At 41.4% G+C, this 24,830-nt stretch overlaps 1 protein-coding gene across 1 annotated transcript in view; it reads right to left on the reverse strand.

The window, feature by feature from the left end:
* The window catches only part of TEX14 (testis expressed 14, intercellular bridge forming factor), a 134,604-nt gene that overhangs the window by 38,228 nt on the left and 71,546 nt on the right, over positions 1-24,830 (reverse strand). Inside the window, exons 10-18 of the mRNA XM_060203834.1 lie at positions 24,391-24,542; positions 21,915-22,105; positions 20,801-20,951; positions 17,276-18,192; positions 13,816-13,922; positions 10,070-10,195; positions 9,768-9,856; positions 2,893-3,165; positions 265-359 (exon numbers count right to left, since the gene is read on the reverse strand). Of these exons, the coding sequence (XP_060059817.1) occupies positions 265-359; positions 2,893-3,165; positions 9,768-9,856; positions 10,070-10,195; positions 13,816-13,922; positions 17,276-18,192; positions 20,801-20,951; positions 21,915-22,105; positions 24,391-24,542 (2,101 nt within the window). The remainder of the gene's footprint in view (positions 1-264; positions 360-2,892; positions 3,166-9,767; positions 9,857-10,069; positions 10,196-13,815; positions 13,923-17,275; positions 18,193-20,800; positions 20,952-21,914; positions 22,106-24,390; positions 24,543-24,830) is intronic.

The following is a 24,830-nucleotide window of genomic DNA, read 5'->3' on the forward strand; positions in this document are numbered from 1 at the left end:
TAGATGAAAAGTTTGTGAGCCAGAGCTGAATCAAAAACACTTGTTTTTATTCTTCCCAAACTCCTAAATATAATCGTTTGGGCTGAACTGACTTAAAATGTACTGAGCAAGAAAGACTTGTTCATTCATGTCAGACATGAGGGTACATGCTCCAACAGAAAAAGAACTATTATACATAATGTTTCAATATCCCAGTATTAGCAATAATTCTAATTTATTAGGTCTTTGACTTTAACTTGATTTTCAAAGTTGTATATTACTTACACTGTAAGATTTCTCAACAGATGGATCAGAACTTGCTTGAAAGACTTCACTATGTTCTGGATGCTCATTTTTTCCTGAGGACAGGTGCCTGACACCTAATGATCATTAACACAACCAGGGTCAAAGTCACTCAGTGATAAATGACAAGGAATTCATGAATAATAGCATGCGAGAAGAGATGTGTGTGTTTTGCCAAGGCTGGCCATGTCCCATATGTCAAGTGCAGGTTCAGTCCAGAATATGGAGTATATATATCTATGTGTGTCTATATCTAAATATATATTCTCCAATTAGAAAGATAATATCAGGGTCCAGGTGGTGATGCACTTGGTTGAATATACATACTACAATGCACAAGGGCCTGGGTTCAAGCCCCTGATGCCCATCTGCAGGGGGAGCTACATGAGTGGTGAAGCAAGTCTACAGGTGTCTCTCTCTTTATCTATCTCCCCCTTCCTCTCAATTTCTGGCTGTCTCTATAGATTTAAAGGTTCATCTTTATTTATTTTTTAACCTTTTTTGTAATTTTTATAACTTTATTCCTTTTTGTTGCCCTTGTTGTTATATTGTTGTAGTTATTCTTGTCATCATCATTATTGAATAGGACAGAGAAAAATGGAGAAAGGAGGGGAAGACACAGATGGGGAGAGAAAGACAGATACCTGGAGATCTGCTTCACCGCCTGTGAAGCGACTCCCCTGCAGGTGGGGATCCGGGGGCTCAAACTGAGGTCCTTACACCGGTCCTTGCACTTTGTGCCACTTGTGCTTAACACACTGTTCTACTGCCTGACTCCCAAAAGAACATCTTTATTAAAAAAGAAAGATACTATCATTTCCCTCAGGACAAATGGATAGAACTAGAGATGATTATGCTTAGTTAAGTAAATCAAAGAAGTGAAAGACTACTACCAAATGATTTCACATGTAGAATCTAGAGAATTTAAACATATGAATTTAGAATCCAGAGAATTTAAACATGAATTTATAAAAGTAAATAAATATGATAAAACGAAATAACAGACGAAGTTAAACTGTGTCTAAGACTGTGAGAATTAATGAGATATGGGAAAGATAGGGAATATTTTTTTTTTTTTGCCTTCAGGGTTATTGCTGGGGCTCGGTGCAGGCACTATGAATGCACTGCTCCTGGTGGCCTTCCCCCCCCACCCCCTTTTTTATTGGATAGAGCAGAGAGAAATTGAGAAGCAGGGGGGAGGCAGAGAGAGGGAGAGAAAGACACCTGCAGACCTGTTTTACCACTTGCAAAGTGGACCCCGGCCCCGCAAGTGGAGAACCGGGGCTTGAACCCGGATCCTTACACTTTGAATTATATGTGCTTAACCTATGCACCACTGCCTGGTCCCCTTGTCTTATAATTTTGTAAATCAATATTAAATCACTAATTAAAAAAAAACAAAGACTAAGAATTATGGTGGTATCATTGGGAGGGTAAGGGGCACAGAACTTTGCTGGTGAGTGTGGTATGGAACTATACTTTATAATCTTATATATTCAAGTAAGCCAATAGATTTCCTGCCTAAAATAAATTATTTTTAGATGTACCTTTCTTTGCCTTGCCAACAACTGTGAAACAATATCTCATACTTTTGATCTGATAACAAGCAAATTATCAGTTAAAATATATATCCTTCAGCCTAAATATCTATAGAAGATATGCCAGTAAATATCATTTTCCTCTAGGGTCCTATGGCAAAGGTTCTCTTGGAGCCAGTGGAAATTTTTTGGATTAAAATGGAATGTAAAAAAAAAAAAGGCTAGTCAGGGTATCAGGTGGTGCACACCTGGTTAAGCACACATAGTACTAAGCCCAGGGACCTGTGCAAGGATCCAGGTTCAAGCCTTTGGCTCCCCACCTGCAGTGAGGGGATGCTTCACAGGTGGTCAAGCAGATCTGCAAGTGTCTTTCTTTTTCTCTTCCTCTCTATCTCCCCCTTCCCTCTCAATTTCTCTCTATCATATCCAATAAAATGAGAGGGGAAAATGGCTTACCAGGAGCAGTGGATTCATAGTGCAAGCCCCAAGCCCCAGCAATAACCCTGGAGGAAAAAAAAAAAAGTGTGTGGGGGGGGCAAGTCATGAATGGTCATTGTTCACAGGTAAGGAAGACTTAATTAGGAACAGGGTCAGTGCATGAAAGTTATATTATTTCCTTTGGACAAAAATGTCTGGTTCTAGTAATAGCAAATTCATGAATCTTGGGGGCCAGGTAGTGGCACACCTGGTTAAGTGCTCACATTACAGTGCACAAGGACCCGGGTTCCAGACCCTGGTCCCCATCTGCAGGGGGAAAGCTTTGCAAGTGGTGAAGCAGGGCTGCAGGTGTCTCTCTGTCTCTCTCTATCTCCCCCACCCCTCTCAATTTCTCTCTGCCTCTATCCAATAATAAATAAGATATCTAAAAATTTTTTTAAATTCCTGATTCTCTAGATTTCTTTATCTGTAGGAAGTACTTTACAATCAAAAGAACATACTGCTTTCTCCTAGAATGCCTGGTTCCAGATAGAAAAGAGGACCAAACCAAGGAAATATTCAGAAGATTAGCTTGCTTCTGAGAGTTAATAACATGACAGAGCTCACTTAACCCAGTTTCTCCAACTAAACTTACCAGTGAAGCTTTGAGGCCCAGGCTGTCTGCCATGCTGGTCATTGTCATGGTCACTGCAATTCATTTTGTCACACTTGCTTTCTCCATCATTTTTCCTGGGGTAGTCTACAACTAGCTGCCAGTTCACATTCTCTGGGTCCCTAGTGGGAGTCTGTAGCAGGCGATCAGAATCATTTCCAGTCTTACTCTGTGAAGTCAAACTACTCTGAGGATGCCAAGAAGGTATCACCAGCTTCCCAGTAGCTGCTTTCTCTGCCATTTCTTTCACCTCCACTGGATATAAGAAAAAGCAGCACTTAAAACAGCACTGTAAACATTAAAAACAAAACAAAACAAAGCAAAAGCTTTCAACTCTTAAAGAGCTACACAGTAAGTGTCTGTGTGTATGTGTATGTGTGTGTGTGAGAGAGAAAGAGAGAGAGAGACTAGAGCTCCACTCTACCATTCCTGATAAGCTCTTTATTTCTGTCTGTGGGAGAACTTCAAAGACTCCATCATGTAAGGTACACTCACTCTTTTGCTGAGCTAATTTACTACCCTAACCATTGCCTTTTTTAAGTGGGATTATCCTTATTTTTCTATTTGAGTTTAAGCATAGGACAAGGGAAAATGGATGACAAACTGAGAGGCCAGAATTTCGGTTAGTTACAGCACTTATTGACAAATTTCAGTGTAGAAGGGAGCAGAAAATGTATATATAGACCTTCTGGCTGTGAAGATTTTGCATGATAAAATGGCATCCAAGTCTGTAGTGACTTGTGGAAGTGATTCTCTTTATTTTAGGGGCAGGTGTAGATAGCATAACGATTATGCAGAGACTCTCATGCCTCAGGCTCCAAAGTCCCAGGTTCAGTTCCCCACCCCACCATAAGCCAGAGCTGAGCAGTGCTCTGGTAAAATAGAAAGGGAAAAAATATTTTAGCTTTTATATATACTGAGCTCATATTTTGGAAGGATAAGTATGTGGGTGCTTTCTTTCCAAACATCCTATATCTTTGCTAATATCACTAGTATTTTTTTTTTTTAAAAGCTGCTTTGACAAAAATCCAACATCCTTTTATGATCAAAACACTACAAACAGTGGAAACAGATGGAAAATTCCTTAAGTTAGTGGAGTCCACATACAGCAAAGCTACAGTCAACATCATACTCAATGGTGAAAAACTGGAAGCATTCCCCTGAGATCAGGTACTAGACAGAGCTGCCTACTATCACCATTACTATTCAACATAGTGTTGGAAGTTCTTGCCAAAGCAATCAGGCAGGAGCAAATAATTAAAGGGATACAGGTTGGAAGAGAAGAAGTCAAACTCTCATTATTTGCAGATGATAAGATAGTATACATAGAAAAACCTAAAGAATCTAGCAGGAAACTTTTGGAAATTACCAGTCAATATAGTAAGTTGTCAGGTTACAAAATTAACATACAAAGGTCAGTGGTATTACTTTATGCAAGCACTAAGTTAGAATATGGTGTTTATGTACACTCCTAGCAAAATGTAGACATATAAATCAGTAGTTAATCAATATAAGAGGGGGAAAATCAATTGTATGTCTCAAAGTTTTTCAAAACACAAACTGAATCTTTTTAATATATAGGTTGTGTATCTGATATGCGGACTCTCTCAAAAGCCTAGACCAAGTAGATTAGAAGCATCCAATAGCACAGCTATATACAAGATACTGGATACTGTACAGCAAACCATAACAAAAGGACTTTTCAAAGTTAACCCAATTAACAAATAATGTGATAACATTAACTACCGATTGTCTTTTTGAACCCTAAGACAGCAGGAACCTCACATCTCCACTACAGAGCCCCTACTTCCCCCAGTCCTGGAACCCTTGGATAGGGCCCACTTTCCCATATGCCTCTCCCAATCCATACCAAATAATATTGCATCCGCCGATCACAACCTAACCAACGCAACGATTGCCACCTCAACATGCTTCACCTCAGACTGTGTCCAGAGACTTCACGTGTGGAATGACAACCCTTCAGCTTCATTACTCGGGTGAGACCTTTCCTTTTATAGTACACTCTAATTTCATCTCAGGTGGTTCACATTCTAACAAAGTCCCAAAACCTAGATATACACCAGTTTCTGTGAGAGAGAGCATATGTTCACACGTATCCGTAAACTACTGCAAAATATATACCTGAAAGCAGAAGTACACTAGAGTTTGCAGTGAGTACCTCCCTAACACTTCCTCTCCACTATTCCAAGCTTTGGGTCCATGATTGCTCAACAATTTGTTTGGCTTTGTATGTTAACTCTCTTTTCAGTCACCAGGTTCCAGATGCCATCAGGATGCTGGCCAGGCTTCCCTGGACTGAAGACCCCACCAATGTTTTCTGGAGCTCTGCTTCCCCGGAGACCCACCCTACTAGGGAAAGAGAGAGGCAGACTGGGAGTATGGACCGACCAGTCAACGCCCATGTTCAGTGGGGTAGCAATTACAGAAGCCAGACCTTCTACCTTCTGCAATCCTCAATGACCCTGGGTCTATGCTCCCAGAGGGATAGAGAATGGGAAAGCTATCGGGGGGGGGGGGGGTTATGGAGATTGGGTGGTGGGAATTGTGTGGAGTTATACCCCTCCTACCTTATGGTTTTGTTAATTAATCCTTTCTTAAATAAAATAAAAATAAAAAAGAAATCCAGTGGTCTGGGAGGTGGCGCAATGGTAAAGCTTTGGACCCTCAAGCATGAGGTCCCAAGTTTCATCCCCGGTAGCACATGTGCCAGAGTGATGCCTGGTTCTTTCTCTCTTCTCCTATCTTTCTCATAAATAAGTAAAATCTTGAAGAAGAAGAAGAAGAAGAAGAAGAAGAAGAAGAAGAAGAAGAAGAAGAAGAAGAAGAAGAAGAAGAAGAAGAAATTCAGAAATTAATTTCTTTTACTATAGCAACAAAAACAATAAAATATATAGTAATAAGTTTAACCAAATAAATGAAAGACTTGTATACTGAAAATTTGAGTCACTATTCAAGGAAATAGAAAAAGACACAAAGAAGAGCAGGGATAGATAACATAATGGTTATGCAAAGAGACTCTCATGCTCGGGGCTCCGAAGTCCCAGGTTCAATCCCCAGCACCACCATGAACCAGAGCTTCTCAGTGCACTGGAAAAAATAAAGAAAGAAAAATACACAAAGAAGTAGAAAGATATTCCATGTCCATGGATTGGAATAATTAACATCCTTAAAATGAATATACTATCCAGAGCCATATACAAATTTAATGCAATCCACGTCAAGATTCCAACCAAATTTTTAGAAGATCAGAACAAAAGCTACAAATGTTTATCTGGAACCAGAAAAGACCTAGAACTGCCAAAACAATCTTGAGAAGAAAGAACAGAACTGGAGGCATTACACTCCCAGATCTCAAATTGTATTATAGGGCCATTGTCATCAAAACTGCTTGGTACTAGAACATAAATAGACACACTGACCAGTGGAATAAAATTGAGTGCCCGCCCAGAAGCCCCCGCACCTATGGACATCTAATTTTTGACAAAGGTGCCTAGACTATTAAATGGGGAGAGGAGAGTGTTGGTATGCTTCTGGATTCTGCTTGTGAAGCCTTCTGTTTTTTATCATAACGTTGGGTTCACTTGTGCTGCTTGCTATGTGTTCTGTTTGCATGTCCACTGTTGGCTGGGCACCCCCCTGCCTCCGGGATATTGGTTTGGTCTCCTCCCACCCCCCCACCCCCACCCCCACCCCCGCCTCTGGGACATTTGGTTTAGTCATCACTGGTTCCCGCTTCTTTCTTCTCTCCACCCCCTATGGTACCTATTTCCTTAGTTCCTGACTGTTCCGCAGGAGGAGAGAGAGGCAGGACATAATTGTGTTGTGATAAGAAGAGATTAGTTTGTTGTACCGCATCTCCGCTCGTCAATAAAGAAATACTGCTCTCCACTCAGCCATGAGTCCCTGGTCGTCTCTGTCTCCCGACCGTGAAGCTAGATCAGCCCGGACCAACAGGAGAGTCTCTTTAACAAATGATGTTGGAGAAAATGGGTTGAAATGTAAAGAAGAATGAAACTGAACCACTATATTTCACCAGACACAAAAGTAAATTACAAATGGATCAAGTATTTGGATGTTAGACCAGAAAATATCAAATACTTAGAGGAAAATATTGGCAGAACTCTTTTCTGTCTAAATTTTAAAGACATTTTCAGTGAAACAAATCCAATTACAAAGAAGACTAAGGAAAGAATAAACCAATGGAACTACATCAAATTAAAAAGCTTCTACACAGCAAAAAGAAACCACTACCCAAACAAAGAGACTCCTTATAGAATGGGAGAAGATCTTTACATGCCATACATCAGATAAGAGGCTAATAACAGGGAGTCCAGCAGTAGCGCAGGGAGTTAAGCGCACATAGTGCAAAGCACAAGGACTGGCGTAAGGATCCGGTTGGAGCCCCTGGCTCCCCACCTACAAGGGAGTTGCTTCACAGGCAATGAAGCAGGTCTGCAGGTGTCTGACTTTCTCTCCCCATCTCTGTCTTCCCCGCTTATCTCCATTTCTCTCTGTCCTAATAACAATGACAGCAATAAAAACAATAATAGTAACTACAACAACGATAAAACAACCAAGGCAACAAAAGGGGGAAAAAATAGCCTCCGGGGAGTCGGGAGGTAGCGCAGTGGGTTAAGCTCATGTGGCACAAAGCACAAGAACCAGCGTAAGGATCCCGGTTCGAGCCCCCGGCTCCCCACCTGAAGGGGAGTCGCTTCACAGGTGGTGAAGCAAGTCTGCAGGTATCTATCTTTCTTTCATCCTCTCTGTCTTCCCCTCCTCTCTCCATTTCTCTCTGTCCTATCTAACAACAATGACATCAATAATAACTACAGCAATAAAACAACAAGGGCAACAAAAGAGAATAAATTAATTAATCAAAAAAAAAAAAAAAAGCCTTCAGGAGCAGTGGATTCATGGTGCAGGCACCGAGCCCCAGCAATAACCCTGGAGGCAAAAAAAAAAAAAAAAGAGGCTAATAACCAAAATATGTAAAGAGCTCACCAAAATCAACAACAAGAAAACAAATGACCCCATCCAAAAATGGAAAGAGGACATGAACAGAATATTCATCATAGAAGAGATCCAAAAGGCCGACAAACATGAAAAAAAAAAATGCTCCAAGACATTGATTGTCAGAGAAACACAAATAAAGACAACAATGAGATACCACTTTACTCCTGCGAAAATGTCATACATTAGAAAAGGTAACAGCAGCAACAAATGCTGGAGAGGTTGTGGGGACAAAGGAGACCCCCTGCATTGTTGATGGGAGTGTCAATTGGTTCAACCCATGTGGAGAGCAGTCTGAAGAACTCTCAGAAGGCTAGAAATGGATCTACCCTATGACCCTGCAATTCCTTTCCTGGGCATACTGCCTAAGAAACCAAACATACCCATCCAAAAAGATTTGTGTATACCTATGTTCATAGCCAAAACCTGGAAGCAACCAACAACAGATTTTTGTATTGTCCAACAACAGATGAGTTGCTGAACAAGTTGTGGTATATATACACAATGGAATAATACTCATCTTAAAAATGGTGATTTCACCGTTTTCAGCTCATCTTGGATGGAGCTTGAAGGAATCATGTTAAGTGAGATAAGTCAGAAACAGAAGGATGAATATGGGATGATCTCACTTGAAAAGTAAGATCAGAAGAGAAAATACTAAGCAGAACTTGGACTGGAGTTGGTGTTTGCACCAAAGTAAAAGACTTTAGGGTGGATGGGGTGGGGGGTGGGGGTTTAGGTCCTAGAACATGATGACAGAGGACCTAGAAGGGGTTGTATTGTCATGTGAAAAAGTGGGAAATGTTATACATGTACAAACTATTGTATTTACTGTTGACTGTAAAACATTAATCCCCAATACAGAAAATTTTTCACAAGGCTGCTATATCTTTTTAAATTTAAAATATAACATTGATATAAAAGGGTAATGCTCACAGACTATTTCAAAGTGGCACTGTAGTGGGGCTGGGTGGTGGTGCACCTGATTGAGTGCACATGTTACAGAGCACAAGGATCCAGGTTCAAGCCCCCAGTCCCCAGTTGTAAGGGAAAAGTTTCACAAGTGACGAAGCAGGGTTGCAGGTGTCTTTCTTCCTCTCTATCACCCCCTTCCCTCTTGATTTCTGGCTGTCTTCTATCCAATAAATAAAGATAATAATTTTTTTAAAAAACTAGCAAAGTGGCACTGCAGCTCTCTGCCTTAATAATGTTATATATTAGATATCTGTATTATATACTGCTTTTATTATGTTATATAATATATATTGTTATAGAATGCATTTTAACATATGTGTTAAAATTGGGAATATTTCCTACAAAGTCTAAAAAGGTGGGAATCCCCTGTTAGAGTTTGTAATCTGGTCTTGCTTTTAAATTGCTCCCCCTCTTCTAACAGGAGGATATGCAATGGTGCGGTATAATCTGTGTACGTAGAGCTCACAAACTGGTTATAAGTATGCTTTAAATTTTACTTTGTCAGGGGGGAAAGACAGATAGAATAATGGTTATGCAAAGAGACTCTCCTGCCTGAGGCCCCAAGTTCTGGGTTCAGTCCTCACACCACCATAAGCCAGAGTCAAGCAGAGCTCTGGTAAAAATAATAATAGTAAATAAGTAAAAGCTGGTTATAAATTTTGTCCAATAAGACTGAAGAATTTTGGTCTGGTATATAGTTCACTTGGTTAGGCTGCTGCTTTGTGATGTGATTGACCCAGGTCTGAGTATGGGCCCCACTGCAGTGAGGAAAGCTTTCATGTTGTGATCTCTTCCCCTCTCTGTGTGTGTGTGGTTAAGTATATGAAGACCTATGAATTTATACTCACTTTTCCATGTTAAGTGCATATCTCCAGTATCTTCATTATTTCTTGACTTTGCGTTGTACATTTCAGAAGACACAGATTCTTTACCAAGCCTAAATTTCAGGGGTTTTTGGGGGGTGGGGTGGGGAATAGGATAGACAGAAACAAATCAGTTTGTTCCAGTTTCTAACAAAGCCCTGGCCCCAGCAGCACATGCAGAGCTGTACAGGCCCCTTACACTCTAGCCATTTCTGGCACTGCACTGGCTCTGGCCCACCACCGGAGCGTGCCAGACTCCCCAACATCCCGGTCACAAGGCTGCTTACCTGGCAGACGCCAGTCCAAAACTTGATGACTTGGGAGGTCCCAGAGGGTGGCTTGAGATGGTGAAGTGTACACTATTCTGCTGTGTCACCTTGGCTCGGGAGCCAGGCTCTCTAGGTGTTCCTTGGCTAATAAATGAAAAGACTGTGTTAGAAGGTCACTAAGGTATTTTTGAAGTTTCTGTTTTCTGGTTTTATGATCCTAAAAGTACTCTTGAGGGATTTTAAGTAGAAGAAGCCCATAGCTGGAAGACAGCCTGACCAGACAGAACTCTGGTCCCCTGGTCCCAAGCCCTGCCTTCCAGTGTCACAGAACAATGGTGACAGTCAATATCTGTTCCTGACCTCTGATCAGGATTCTCTGGTTACAGTTCCACCTGCCTATCAGTGAAACCAACAACTAACATTTTGTTTCAAGGGATCTTGGACATTCAGATATTTTTAATATCATTTTATTGAGTTCTACACCTTAACCTGCCACTGGATTAGCTATATGACTTTGGCAAATTTCTTCTCTCTGGGATATGGTATCCTTATCTGCAAAACAAGAAAGTCTTTTTTTTTTCCCTCCAAATATCTTAACTAGATATTTATCATCTACTAAACAACCCTGAAAATGTGTGATCTGTGGCAAGTACACAAATTCCATTATCCAAAATGCTATGTAGTCCCTCCATGGATCAGAAAATATAGAAATTTTTGAAGCAGAAAGACCAGATATGGGGCTAAGAAGATAGCAAAGTGGAGAAGCACTGGATCTGAGAACCCAATTCAACCCTCTGACACCACTAACTGTCACAGCAGCACAGTGCTCTCTAAAGAAAATGAATAAATCTTTAAAAGCTAAGTAAACATTAAAAAGAAAGACCAGGTCTTCTTAATTTCTTTAAAGAACAAGTTGGAGTGGGAGACAACTTACCCAATAGAGCACCCACTTTGTCATGATGTATGTGGATCTGGGTTCTAGCCCCCCAGTCATCACATAGGAACACCATGGAAAAAGGAGGGTTAATGAGTAGTGGAGTGGTACAGTGCGGTGCGGTGCGATGTGGTGTGTGTCTCTTGTCTCTCAGTCTCTATCTGGGGGGGGGGAGTTTCTTCTAAGCAGTGGAAGCATGCAGGCTTAAAGCTCCATTCCAAAATAAAAAGTCCACTAGGGAAAGATAGAAACAGACTGGGGATATGAATGGGTCTGTCACCACTCATGTCCAGCAGAGAAGCAAAAGTACAGAAGCCAGATCTTCCACATTCTGCACCCCATAAAAATTTTTGGTCTGGGGGTCGGGCGGTGGCACAAAGCGCAAGGACCGGCGTAGGGATCCGGCGAGCCCCCAGCTCCCCACCTGCAGGGGAGTCGCTTCACAGGCATTGAAGCAGGTCTGTGGGTGTCTTTCTCTCCCCCTCTCTGTCTTCCCCTCCTCTCTCCATTTCTCTCTGTCCTATCCAACAACAAACAACATCAGCAATGGCAATAATAATCACAATGAGGCTACAACAACAAGGGCAACAAAAGGGGGGGAAAATGGCCTCCAGGAGAGGTGGATTCATGGTGCAGGCACCGAGCCCAGCAATAACCCTGGAGGAAAAAAAAATTTTTTTTTGGTCTATACTCCCAGAGGGGTAATATTAGAAGACAATCTTGTGGTCCGGGAGGTAGCGCAGTGGCTAAGGCACTAGACTCTCAAGCATGAGGTCCTGAGTTCAATCCCCAACAGCACATGTACCAGAGTAATGACTGGTTCTTTCTCCCCTCCTATCTTTCTCATGAATAAATAAATAAAATCTTAAAAAAGAAGAAGACAACCCAGGTGGGAGGGAGGTGGACAGAAAAGAACATTCAGAAGTAGGTGGGACTTAGAAAGGAAGAGAAGCTAAGACCACAGAAAAAGTGGACAAATATATATAAATATAGATAGATGGCTATAGAAATAAGTAAACCCATATCTGTGATCTTGGGAGAACTAATGCAATTTTCAATGGAGGTGATGGGGACACAGAACTCTGGTGGTGGGAAAGGTGTGGAATTATATCCTTGTTATCTTATCATTTTGTAAATCAATGTTAAATCACTAATTAAAAAATGGAAAAAGTAAAAAAAAATGGAAAAAGTCAATTTAGCAACAGCATCACAGGATGATGAAATCTTTAAAATGTTCAAGACTCAGAAAGTGATAACATAATGGTTATACAAAAAAAAAAAAAAAGGAAAAGAAATAATACTGGTAATATAAAATGTTCAAAACTGTGGCCAGGGGAGGTGGTACAGTGATAGAGCAAGGACTTGCAAGTGTGAGATCCTGAGTTCAAGCTCCAACATCACATAATGCTCTGGCATTAACTCTCGTTAATAATAAATAAAAATTGTAAAATACGCATGACTTGGGCGAAGCTCACTTGGTAAGGAATGTGAGCTATTTGCAAGGCACCCGTATCATATGCGAGTGATATAACACAACATCAGGGGAAGCTCCAGGGGTGGTAGAGTAGTGTTGTGGTGTCTTCCTCTCTTTACACATACATGTTAGAAATACACAAATAGGGAGTCGGGCGGTAGCACAGCAGGTTAAGTGCATGTGGCATAAAGCACAAGGACCAGCATAAGGATCCCGGTTTGAGCCCCAGGCTTCCCACCTGCAGGGGATTCGCTTCACAAATGGTGAAGCAGGTTTGCAGATGTCTATCTTTCTCTCTACCCCCCCCCATATTCCCCTTCTCTCTCCATTTCTCTCTGTCCTATCCAACAACAACAACATCAATAAGAAAAACAATAATAACTGCAACAATAAAAAAACAAGGGCAACAAAGGGGAATAAATAAATTAAAATATTTAAAAAAAAGAAATACATAAATAGTTGGCCTGGGAGCAGTAGAACTGCATGTATATGGGGGCCTGGAGCCACACACACACACAAAAAAAAGAAAGAATGAAAATTAATGTCCAAAAACATTTTAGGGTAGGAGAGCATACATGTCATTATGTATAAGAATCTGCATTCAAGCCCCCAGGCTCTACATGGGAGCATCACGCAAAAGGGAAGATTCCAGAGCCATGGAATGGTATTGTGATCTTTCCTCTCTTTCAAGTCCACTGGTTCCATCACTGTGCCATGCCCTTCCACCCCCAATTAAAGCCTGGGCTGCCTAGCTTAGTTCTTTAAAATCCTGAGTGTGTGTATAAATCCTTTCAGTGATTTGTGCTGAAGCTACTTTAATGCTTTGGCTGGAACTCAGAGGATAGAGGTAACAGTGTTATTCTTCATGGTTGCTCTATAGTCAGTGAGGCTTCTTTCCAAGAACACAGGCCTCACTGCTGGGGAGACAGTACAACAGACTGAAAGTATGAGGTCCTGAGCTTGATCACTGGAATGTTATGTGGAAGAGTGTGCTCTGATTAGTTCTCCTTCTCCCTCAAGTTAATAAATATTAATAGTTTGGTTTCTGGAGCACAGGAAAATGGAATAGTTGGCATTTCTTTTTTTGAGAAAAACAATCTGGGAAGTTTTGAAAAGGCAAGGTACTCTGCTTTTAATTGACGGGCTCTGACTAACCTGCCAGCTATTTTACCTTTTATGTTGTCTAAAGGTATTTATCTAAAAGTCCTTATGGAGAGTACCTGCCAATATTGGTTTCTGTGTCACTATTCTTCACCACTCACAGTCTTTTTCACTTGCTGTATGAAGATCACTAAGTGGGAAGTATAGGAAGGTAAAGGCAGAGTGACAAAAAGAATAATAAAAAGCTCAACCCACCTGCTGGCATGTTGGGTCCTGCTCCTTGCCAAACTGCTCTTAGCTCCTCGTATGGGCTGAAACTGTTCACCTATGCTCTGTTTTCCAAGGCAACAAAGAGTTGGCAGCTTTAAAAGCAGTAAATATATTTCAGTGCTTTGATGAGAGAATTCTTCCTCTTCACTCCCATTCTATTTTCAAAGTCATTATATATGTAGAAACACCCAGATCTACCCAAGAATTCCATTGGTCATTGGTATGTTTATCTAGGAATTCTTTTTTTTTTTTAACCGAAGCACTGTTCAGCTCTGGCTTATGGTGGTGTGGGGGACTGAACCTGGGACTTGGGAGCCTCAGGCATGAGAGTCTGTTTGCATTATACTATCTACCCTCCACCCAGAATTAATCTTTTATCTAGAAACCTTTATATAGAAATGCTAGCCCCAGGAACCCAACCCAGATAGGAAACAAGTGAAGAGTGAACAAACAAAAATGACATTAAAAAAAAACTCTGCGGGAGTTGGGCAGTAGCGCAGCGGGTTAAGCGCACATGACACAAAGAGCAAGGACCAGGATAAGGATGAGGATCCTGGTTCAAGCCCAGGCTCCCAACCAGCAGGGGAGTCGTTTCACAGGCAGTAAAGCAGGTCTGTAGGTGTCTATCTTTCTCTCCCCCCCTCTGTCTTCTCCTCCTCTCTCCATTTCTCTCTGTCCTATCCAACAACAACGACATCAATAACAACAATAATAACTACAACAATAAAAAAAAAAGTCTGTGGGAGTTGGGCGGTAGTGCAGCAGGTTAAGCGCAGGTGGCGCCAAGTGCAAGGACTGGCGTAAGGATCCCGGTTTGAGCCCCTGGCTCCACACCTGCAGGGGAGTTGCTTCACAAGTGGTGAAGCAGGTCTGCAGTTGTCTTTCTCTCCCCCTCCCTGTCTTCCCCTCCTCTCTCCATTTCTCTCTGTCCTATCCAACAACGACAACAATAACTACAACAACAAGGGCAACAAAAAGGGGAATAAATAAAAATTTTTTTAAAGTCTGCGGTTCCGGAGGTAGCGCAGTAGATAATGCATTGGACTCTCAAGCATGAGGTCCCAAGCTCAGTCCCTGGCAGCACATGTACCAGAGTGATGTCTGGTTCTTTCTTTCTCTCTGCTTATCATCTTTATGAATGAATAAAATGTTTTTTAAAAAAATCCTAGGCCAGGAAGTGGCACAACCAGTAAAGCAAATTACTATGTATGAGGGCCTGGGGTCAAATGATGGTCCCCACTTGCCAGAGGGAAACTTTACTAATAGTGGAGCAGGTTGCAGGTGTCTCTCTTTCTGTCTCCTTCTTAACCCTATTTCTTTCTGTCTTTGTCATAATAATAAAAATAAGTTGAAGGAAAAAAACTCAAGAACTTGCAGCTGGAGAGCTTGTACAGTTAGAGAGCACAGGACTTGCAAGCATATGATCTTGAGTTTGATCTCTGGTACAGCATGCCTGAGTGATGCTCTGGTTCCTTCCTTCTCACTCTCTTTGATGAATAAATAATTCTCTTTAAAAGTGCAACATTTTTATGACCATGCTACCCTATATTACTATTATCATTTTTTATTTGCCACCAGGGGTTATTGCAGGGGCTTGGTGTTACATACAAATCCACCATTCCCAACTTAAACCTGGATCTTTGCACATGGTGATACGGGCACCCATCTGAGAGCATTACCTCCCAGCGCCATCCCTTATATTATTAAGACAGCAGGCTGTGGAGCAGGAGCTGACTGTGGCCCTAGGCTCTAGTCTAAGCCTTACCCAGACTGCTCTAGCCTAAGAAATTGCTGTATTTGTTTCCTCATCCATAAAATAGGGATGTATAAAGACTAGTCACAGGTCTGATTCCCAGCCCCATATGAGACAAAAATGACAGAAAAAGAAGTGGGATTGTGAGCTGGGCAGTAGTGCAGCAGGTTAAGCACACATGGCACAAAGCACAAGGACCAGTGTAAGGATCCCGGTTCGAGCCCCCAGCTTCCCACTTGTGGGGTGCGGGGGGTCACTTCACAATTGCAGAAGCAGGTCTCCAGGTGTCTATCTTTCTCTCCCCTCTCTGTCTTCTCCTCCTCTCTCAATTTCTCTCTGTCCTGTCCAACAACAACAACAGCTAGAACAACAATAACAACCACAACAAGGGCAACAAAATGGGAAAAGTAGCCTCCAGGAGCAGTGGATTCGTAGTGCTGGCACTGAGCCCCAGCAATAACCCTGGAGGCAAAAAAAAAAAAAGTGGGATTTCATGGGTGATGGAAAGATGCTTTTATTCATCCCCTCACTCCTTCAATGACCATTAACTGAGTACTTCTTATATGCCAGACACTTTTCTCAGTGTTGGAACATAGAATGAAGGGCTGGGTGGTGGTGCACCTGCTTGAGAGCACATGTTACAATGCACAAGAAACTGAGTTCGAGCCCCCAGTTCCCACCTGCACAAGGAAAGCTTTGCAAGTGGTGAAGCAGTGTTGCAGGTGTTTCTCTGTCCTTCCCCCCCTTCTACCTTATTCCCTCTTGATTTCTGCTTCTATCCAATAAATAAAGATACTTTTTTTAAAATAGAAGAAACGGGAGTTGGGCAGTAGCGCTGTGAGTTAAGCGCAGGTGGCTCAAAGCGCAAGGGCCAGCGTAAGGATCCCAGTTCGAGCCCCCGGCTCCCCACCTGCAGGGAAGTCACTTCACAGGCGGTGAAGCAGGTCTGCAGGTGTCTATCTCTCCCCCTCTGCCTTCCCCTCCTCTCTCCATTTCTCTCTGTTCTATCCAACAACGACGACATCAACAATAATAACTACAACAATAAAACAACAAGGGCAACAAAAGGGAATAAATAACTTAAATAAAATTTAAAAAAATAGAAGGAACACAGAATAAGCAAGATCTAGGCCTTGTCTTTGAGGAGCTCACAAAGAAGCCACTCTGTAGCCTCTCTTTGCCCCCAACCTAAACCTTCCAGAGACATCTTCTTTGACCACCGGGTCCCTCTGTCCCCTAATGGTGTTTGAGCCACTCAGAGGAAAGAGTTGTGGCTCATCCATCACTTTGTTCCAGGGCCTAGTATATATTTCCTGGTTCTGTGTTTATTAAATTTGCGAAGAAATAATTGAATAAATAATTTAGAATGGAGGTTAAGAATACCCCTCCAGGATGCCATAAGTAAGTTGAAATGTCAGTACTTAATTATTTTGACCCCTGAAACAGTAATATCTTATGATTCAACCTCAGGAATACACATTTACAGAGGGGGTCATGGAATATGTTTTGAGTTTAGAGCGGGTTATCAAGAGTATGTGCCTTGCAATTCCACCTAGTGAAATTATTTCCCAAAGCCAAGAGGACACTGCTATGAGTTGTCTTTATTCATGTCAGTCCTTGTACACAAGTTAGGGGCAACTGAGAATCTGGTTTCAGATTCTGCTTAGGCTGTGTCTCATTTCTTAACTTTACCTGATGGCTCTTCTCTGTCTGATCCCCAGTGCTGTCTTCAGAGATTTTGGTGAAAGATTTCCATTCACAATCACTTTGTCTCTTCTGCCTTTTATCAAACTTTCCTCCTTGGAAGTCTCTCACTGTTTCTGGAGGCCTTATTAAGGTCAGGCAACTACTACTGGTATCTGCTGGTTGCTGGCCCCCTGGCAACTGCATGACGGGAGGAATATAGCTCAAAGCTGGAGGGCCCAGTGCTGAAGGTGAGCTATAGACATTTGAAAACTCTCTTGAAGATGCCCACAAAGACCTGTGCGCCTCCTGTTCTTTCTGTATCATCTCAAGCTTATCTATTTTCTGTTGGGTATTCCTCAGCAAATCGGCATTCTGGTACATTAGTGTTTGTGAGATCTTGAGGTTCAGCACGCACTTACTGATGTACTCCTCGGTCATGGACTTGTTGCTTACATTGCCTTTGGCCTCCCTGGCTGTCTCAGGGATGCTGGGTGAACTACAGGAGCCATTTTGCCAGTCCCAATCCTCAATGGGGAGCTCTGTGTCAACGTCTGAAATGCTTTCCTCCTCACATAAAAAGCATGCCTCTCTCTCCATCTTTTCCAACTCTTCTTCCATGGATTTCAGTTCATCTACCTGGTTTGAATTAATCCCCTCAAAAAGTGAACTAGCTCCCGGGGGCTCTTCCTCTTTGTCCTCTTCTATGTCCAGGCAGCCCGAGTAGATTTCATTGATTTCAAAACTACAGAGGCTCGTCTGACCTGGGCTGGGACTTCTAGATTCTGCTGCCACAGAGCACGTAAGGAAAACAGTATCTTGGTTCTGAGTTTCCTTGGCTGTCAGACTTGGATCTGGAGTCTGAGGATCTGGTGCTGCTTTCTCTGTGGGAGAAGAGTGACTCCTTGGTGAAGGAAGCTGACTACCTGTTGAACAGAGCAGCAACATTCAACTCACAAAAGTGACCACATGGAACATCTAACATGCCTCCACTTGTTAGCTGGATGGTGTAAGAATGTAATAAGAAACATTTTCCTACTTCCTTCTCAGTGGTAGAAAACAACTGGACACATTCACAGAGAGCGAGAGACTATATCTAATCTAGGGAGCAGTTCTCACTTTAACATATGTTTAGATATTTCAGGGAGTCAGGTGGTAGCACAACGGGTTAAGCACACGTGGCGCAAAGCGCAATGACCAGCGTTAAGGATCCCGGTTTGAGCCCTAGGCTCCCCACCTGCAGGGGAGTCGCTTCACAAGTAGTGAAGCAGGTCTGCAGGTGTCTTTATCTTTCTCCCCCCCCCCATCTTCCCCTCCTCTCTCCATTTCTCTCTGTCCTATCCAACAATGACAACATCAATAGCAACAACAATAACTACAACAATAAAATAAAATGGGAACAAAAGGGAATAAATGAATATTTTTTAAAAGATAGATAATTTAGGGGTGATCAGACCATGGGGAAAATGTACTAAGATTAAGTTATACTATGTCTTAAATATATTTAATAGTTAGGACATGTAAATTACAGGTGCCTGAAACTTTTGACCTAAATTTATAGGTTTCTTTACACACATAACAGTCTGACTATTCTTGTCATTTAAACTTATGCTCTTGGTAATAGCTGATAAAAACAAAAATTTCCCCCCAAAGTCATTGTACTATGGGAAGAATACTACCACAAAAAATAGCACCAAGGGCTATCAATATAGCTCACTTGGATAGCGTGCTGCTTTGCCATGCACATAACCCAGGTTCAAGTCCAGACCCCTTGCTTCTGTCTGTATCTGAAAAAGTTTGCCCAGAGCAGTGAAGCCCTGGCAATGACAAAACAAACCAACCCAGAACTGACCACCTATCTCTCTTGATTGATAGTGTACAGTTACCAGATAATGGGACAGGAGAGTCAGAGTAACGAGGGCCACTCTGGAGGTCCCAGTCCTGCTCCAAGAAGAGGCAGAGAAAATAGAATGGTCACTAAGGTGGAATCAGAAGGCCTGGATTCCAGCTCTGTAGCAAGTTCTAGAAGTCAGAGCAGGGCAAAACTTTTATGAACCTTAGTTTTCTGGTGAGGAATATGAGAACATTAAGTTAATTGATTGCAAGCCTCCTTCCAACTCTAACTTGTAAAATTTCTAGATGTACTGAAAAGCAACAGGGCTATAAGGGATGGCTGGAAGAGAACAGCAAAATATTAGCAGATTATTTCTAGGTAGTGGAATTATAATGTATTTTTTTCATTGTACTATTTCACATTTTCTATAAAAAGCAAATAGTTTTATTTTTTTAAACTATGAACAAATGAAATAAATTCCTAAGAATAATTGTGTTAGAAATAAGCTGATCAGGTAGGAGCAATAGCACAGTGGTTATACGAAGAGACTCCCATGCCTGAGGCTTCAAAGGCCCAAGTTAGTACCCTGCACCACCATAAACAAAAGCTGGGCAGTGCCCTGGTAAAAATTAACAAATAAATAAATAAAACATGTTTAAGAAAAAGGAAAGAATCTGATCATTATTGGTGGTTCTAAATTTAACCTGAATATGAATGGAGCTCAAAATAAAAATAATTAATAATTTAAAAAGTATATAAATAAAATAATAATTTATAATAAAAAATAAATAAAATAATTTTAAAAGTATATATTTTATTTACTTTTTATATAGATATAGAGAAGGCACAGACACAGAGAGAATGAAAAAGACCACAGCTCCAAAGTTTCCTTCAATGTGGTAGTAGGTCTGGGCTCAAACCTGGATTGTACACATGGCAAGTCAGCACACTATCCAAGTGAGTTACCTTGCCAAGCCCAATAATATATTTTGTTGTTGTTGCTCCCAGGGTTATTGCAGGGGCTCGGTGCCTATACTATGAATCCACTGCTCCTGAAGGCCATTTTTCCCATTTTGTTACCCTTGTTGTTTACTGTTGTTGTTATTATTGTTGTTGTTACTGCTGTTATTGTTGTTGGATAGGACAGAGAGAAACCAAGAGAGGAAGACAGAGAGGGGGAGAATAAGATAGACACCTGCAGATCTGCTTCACCACTTGTGAAACTACTCCCCTGCAGGTGGGAAGCCTGGGAGCTTGTAATGGGATCCTTACACCAATCCTTGTGCTCAATAATTTTTTTTTGCCACCAGGGTTATCATCTGGATTCCAAATCTACATAATTCCTCTGCTCCTGGTGGACTCTTTTTCTCTTTCTTTCTTTTATTTATTTGTTTTTTCTAGATAGTGTGTGAGAAGCAGATAGGGAGCGAAAGTAGAGCACTGCTCCGTCATATGTGAAGCTTTCCTTATGCACAGTGATCCCAAGTGATGGCTAGGGGATCAAAAGCAAGTAAAATGTAAAGTGTGCACTATATTGAGTGAGCCATCTTAAGTTAATTTTAAGTTTCTTGACTTTTCCCTTAGGACTCAATATTATCTCAATAGAAATTTTATGTAATTTGGAGAAGTTGATTAAATGTATCTGGTGACTCTAAGAACACATTCATGCCAAATAACTTAATTTGGAGTTAATACCATACCCATTTCCTTCAGTTCCCTTATTTCAAAGTCAGAGGTCTCTTTTGGATGCTCTGAAGTCAACCCCAGACAGACATTGACATCAGGATGAAGTTCATATGTCTGCACCCTGGGACTCTCAGTTGACTGAGTTCTCTGGCCTTCAATAAATTCCTGTAATTAGGGAAATATTATCAAAGACCACATTCGTAATGAGCTGAAAGTCACTGATGTTTTAGAAACAGATCTAAGTATCAAATAAATTCCTTCTTACTGAGTGAACTGATAAAGTTCTAATTAGCTAATTTACTGTTATTACCAAAATGTAAAGTAACAACAGTTGGGGGAGGGGTTGGCAGGTAGCTCACTTGATAGAGCAAACACACTACCATGAAAAATGACCCAGTTCCAGCCCTGGGCTATCACATGGGAGCACTTAGAGAGGAAAAGCTTCATAAGCAGTGCTGTGGTGTCTCTCCTCTTTCTCTAATCCCCTCTGCCTTTCCCCTCTATCTAGAGGAAAGGAAAAAGATGGATCCCAGGTAACAGTGGAATCTTGTAGTCAGCTGGCCTCAGTAATAATACCGGTAAGAAAAAAAAAAAAAAAAGCAAGAGGAGCATATAGCATAGCATATAGCATAATGGTTATGCAAACAGACTCTCATGCCTGAGGCTTCAAAGTCCCAGGTTCAGTTCCCCTGCACCACCATATGCCAGAGTTGAACAGTGCTCTGGTTAAAAAAAAAAAAAAAAAAAAAGCAAGCTGCTATTCATAGAATGGTGCCATGTGCTGACTCTTTCCATCTCCCCTCCTCAATACTTTGATGTCCTTATCACATTAAGAAATCTGTGTTTCCTGGGTCCACACTCCCACGGGGTTAAAGAATAGGAAAGCTATGGGAAGGGGGGATAAGGAGCTGTGGTGGTGGAAATTGTACCCCTCTTATTCTATGGTCTTGCCAGTGTTTCCATTTATAAATAAATAATTTTTTTAAAAATCTGTGTTTTTCTCAGGAACACAGAAAAAGGTATTTCCAAATCTTACAACTGGATTCCTAGTTTCTTCTTGGAATCTTAACTCCCTATTGTCCTAAGATGGATATACAAGAATAAACTTCCAACAACTTCAGAACTTACCTTTAAGTCATTCTTCAGAATATAACGTATATCTTGAAGGTTCATAGTTCGGTCTTTCTGCTTGACCTGGATGCCTGACTTAACAATATCATAGTAAGGTTTTGGAAGTCTGACATCAGCTTCCAAATAATTCCCCAAGGTTAAGGCTTCTTTTATAACTGTGCCATCTAAGCCATCCCATGGTATATTGTCTATTAAGGAAAAAGTCAACAGGAAGAAGTAACATTGAAGAAATCAAATGAAATTGAAAAACTTCAGTTAAGTGACCCAACCCCTTAAGACATTAATCTCACTACAGAAAAACTACCTAGGGGGAGAAATAGCATAGTAGCTTACAAAATAGATTCAATATTTTCATGCCTGATATCTCGGAGGTCCATCCCAGTTTCAATACCAGGCATCAGCATAAACCAGAGCCAACAGTACAATGGGATTTACAGTTAATGGTATTTATATACTTTCCCCATATTTGGGAGCTACTGTCTGCCCTCAACCAGCTTTTTTTTTTTCTTTTTCTTTTTTTTACCAGAGCACTGCTCAGCTCTGGCTTATGGCAGTGTGGAGGACTGAACCTGAGACTTGAGAACCTCAGGCATGAAAGTCTCTTTGCATAACCATTATGCTATACCTCCACCCTGAACCAGCTTTCCAGTCATATTTTCAACTCTGACACCATCTTCCCAGACAATATTTTCAGCCCAGCTTCATGTTAGCTGTTGGGTTCAGGCAAAAATTAGTAGTCATGGGCCCCTTGGAATATACCTAAAATAGATTTCCTTGATCCTTCCAATATGAAGGCCCAAAATTTCATCTGCTATATTCTTACCTTTAGGTTCCTGATTATTAAACAATTTGTTCTGCTTTATATCTTCTATGATATGATGTCAACCTGACTTCCCTGGGCAAATGACCTCACCAACGTATCCTTACCTCCCCAGAGCCCCACCCCAATAGGGAAAGACAGAAGCAGGCTGGGGTATGGATTGACCTGTCAACACCCATGTCCAGTGGAGAAGCAATTACAGAAACCAGACCTTCCATCTTCTGCACACCATAAAAATTTTTGGTCCATATTCCCAGAGAGATAAAGAATAGGGAAGCTTCCAATGGAGGGGATGGGATATGGAATTTCGATGGTGGGAACTGTATGGAATTTTACCCCTCATATCCCACAGTCTTGTCAATCATTATTAAATGACTAATAAAAAAAGGGGGGAGAAAATAATAAAAGAAAAAAGAGGTGGGGGTAGATAGCATAATGGTTATACGAAGAGACTTTCATGCCTGAGGCTCTCCAGTCTCAGGTTCAATTCTCTGAACTACCATAAATCAGAGCTAATCAGTACTCTGGTTTAAAAAAAAAAAAAAGATAGAAAAAAAAATAAAAGAAAAGAAAAACGACTTGGAGGGTCTGCTCAGTGGGTAGGGCATAGCCCTTACCATATGAGAAGTGCCAGGTTCAAACCTTGGCACCACATGAAAACACTACGGCACCCAAGGGCAGCTCCATGGATGGTAGAGCAGTGCTGTGGTGGTGCCTCTCTCTCCCTAGACGTGTGTGTGTCCCTTTCATAAAGGATTCTACCTTCAGTTATATAGCCATTTCCTTCACTTTAGAGTACTGTCAGCTTGGAAGGGTTTCCAAAGTTATTTGATAGTATATATGTCTAATTTTCTAATTTAAGTCTAATTTCATATTTACTTCTCACAGACCAGTCTTTCCTCCTTCATTTACAAGTTAAGAGGAACTTATAGAAATCCCTACACATTTATTTTTAGGTAGAGGCACAGAATGAAAGAGACCACAGTACTGAAGCTTCCTTCAACATAGTGGGGACTGGACTTGAATCTGGGTGGCATACATGGCGAAGTAGAACGCTATCCAAGTGATAGCTTCACCACATCACCAGCTTTAATCGATTAAAATTTTTTGCTCAGAAGGGCTGGGCAGTGGTGTACCAGGTTGAGCATATACATTACCATGCATAGGGGCCTGAGTTCAAGCTCCCAGTCCCACTTCCAAGGGGGAAGCTTCAAGAGTATAGAAGCAAGCTACCCTCTCAATGTCTCTCAGTCTCAATCTATAATAAATAAAATATTAAAAAAAAACTTATCAAGCAGCCCAGGAGGTAGTGCAATGGATAGCTGAACTCTAAAGCATAAGGCTCTGAGTTTGATCCCTAGCACTACACATGCCAGAGTAATGCTCTAGTTCCTCTCTTCCCTCATTCAGAAATAAATATTTAAATACATGCAAGTTGATTTACTAGACTTTCCTAAGTCTGGAGGGGAAAAAAGGTTAAAAGAAAAAGTTTGGAGAGAGACTATACCTCCCACAAGCACAAAGAAGTTTTCTTGAAGAAATGTCTTTATTCTATTCTATGTTCTCAAGGAAATAAGCTTAGCTCAAGAAAGGAAAATATCCAACCTAAGAGAGTAAGGACTATGGTCACAAGCCAACTGTTCTTTGAGCTACCTGTTAAAATCTCTTGTATGATCATGGAAAAGCTGTAGATGTCCGATTTCACTGTGGCTGTTTCCTGTAAGATCACCTCTGGGGCGGCCCAATTGTACAGCTGGGTGGGGAGAGGTACTCGAGTCAGATCCCTGTGTACACCTCCATCCTGGCTACAGAAGAAAACACAAGGCAGGTATCTTCAGAGATCACTTATCACTACACCACAGCTTTGTGAAATACTTGCCTTTGATGACTAGTAACCTCCTTGAGCTTCTAGAAACCCAGTGAGAAACCAAGCATATCCCATGTACTGCTTAGCTATTGAATGTGACTCCTTTACCTAAAGGGGATCCTGCCTTGCCCATTCTCTCACCTCAGCCGGCTGCCCTCTCCTGCTCACTCATTCAGGTCACAAAAACCTTCTTTCAGTTTCTCCAGTGCATCAACCAGTTCAAGCC

The sequence above is a fragment of the Erinaceus europaeus genome, chromosome 12 (genome assembly GCF_950295315.1).
Source record: "Erinaceus europaeus chromosome 12, mEriEur2.1, whole genome shotgun sequence".
Lineage (NCBI taxonomy): Eukaryota > Metazoa > Chordata > Mammalia > Eulipotyphla > Erinaceidae > Erinaceus > Erinaceus europaeus.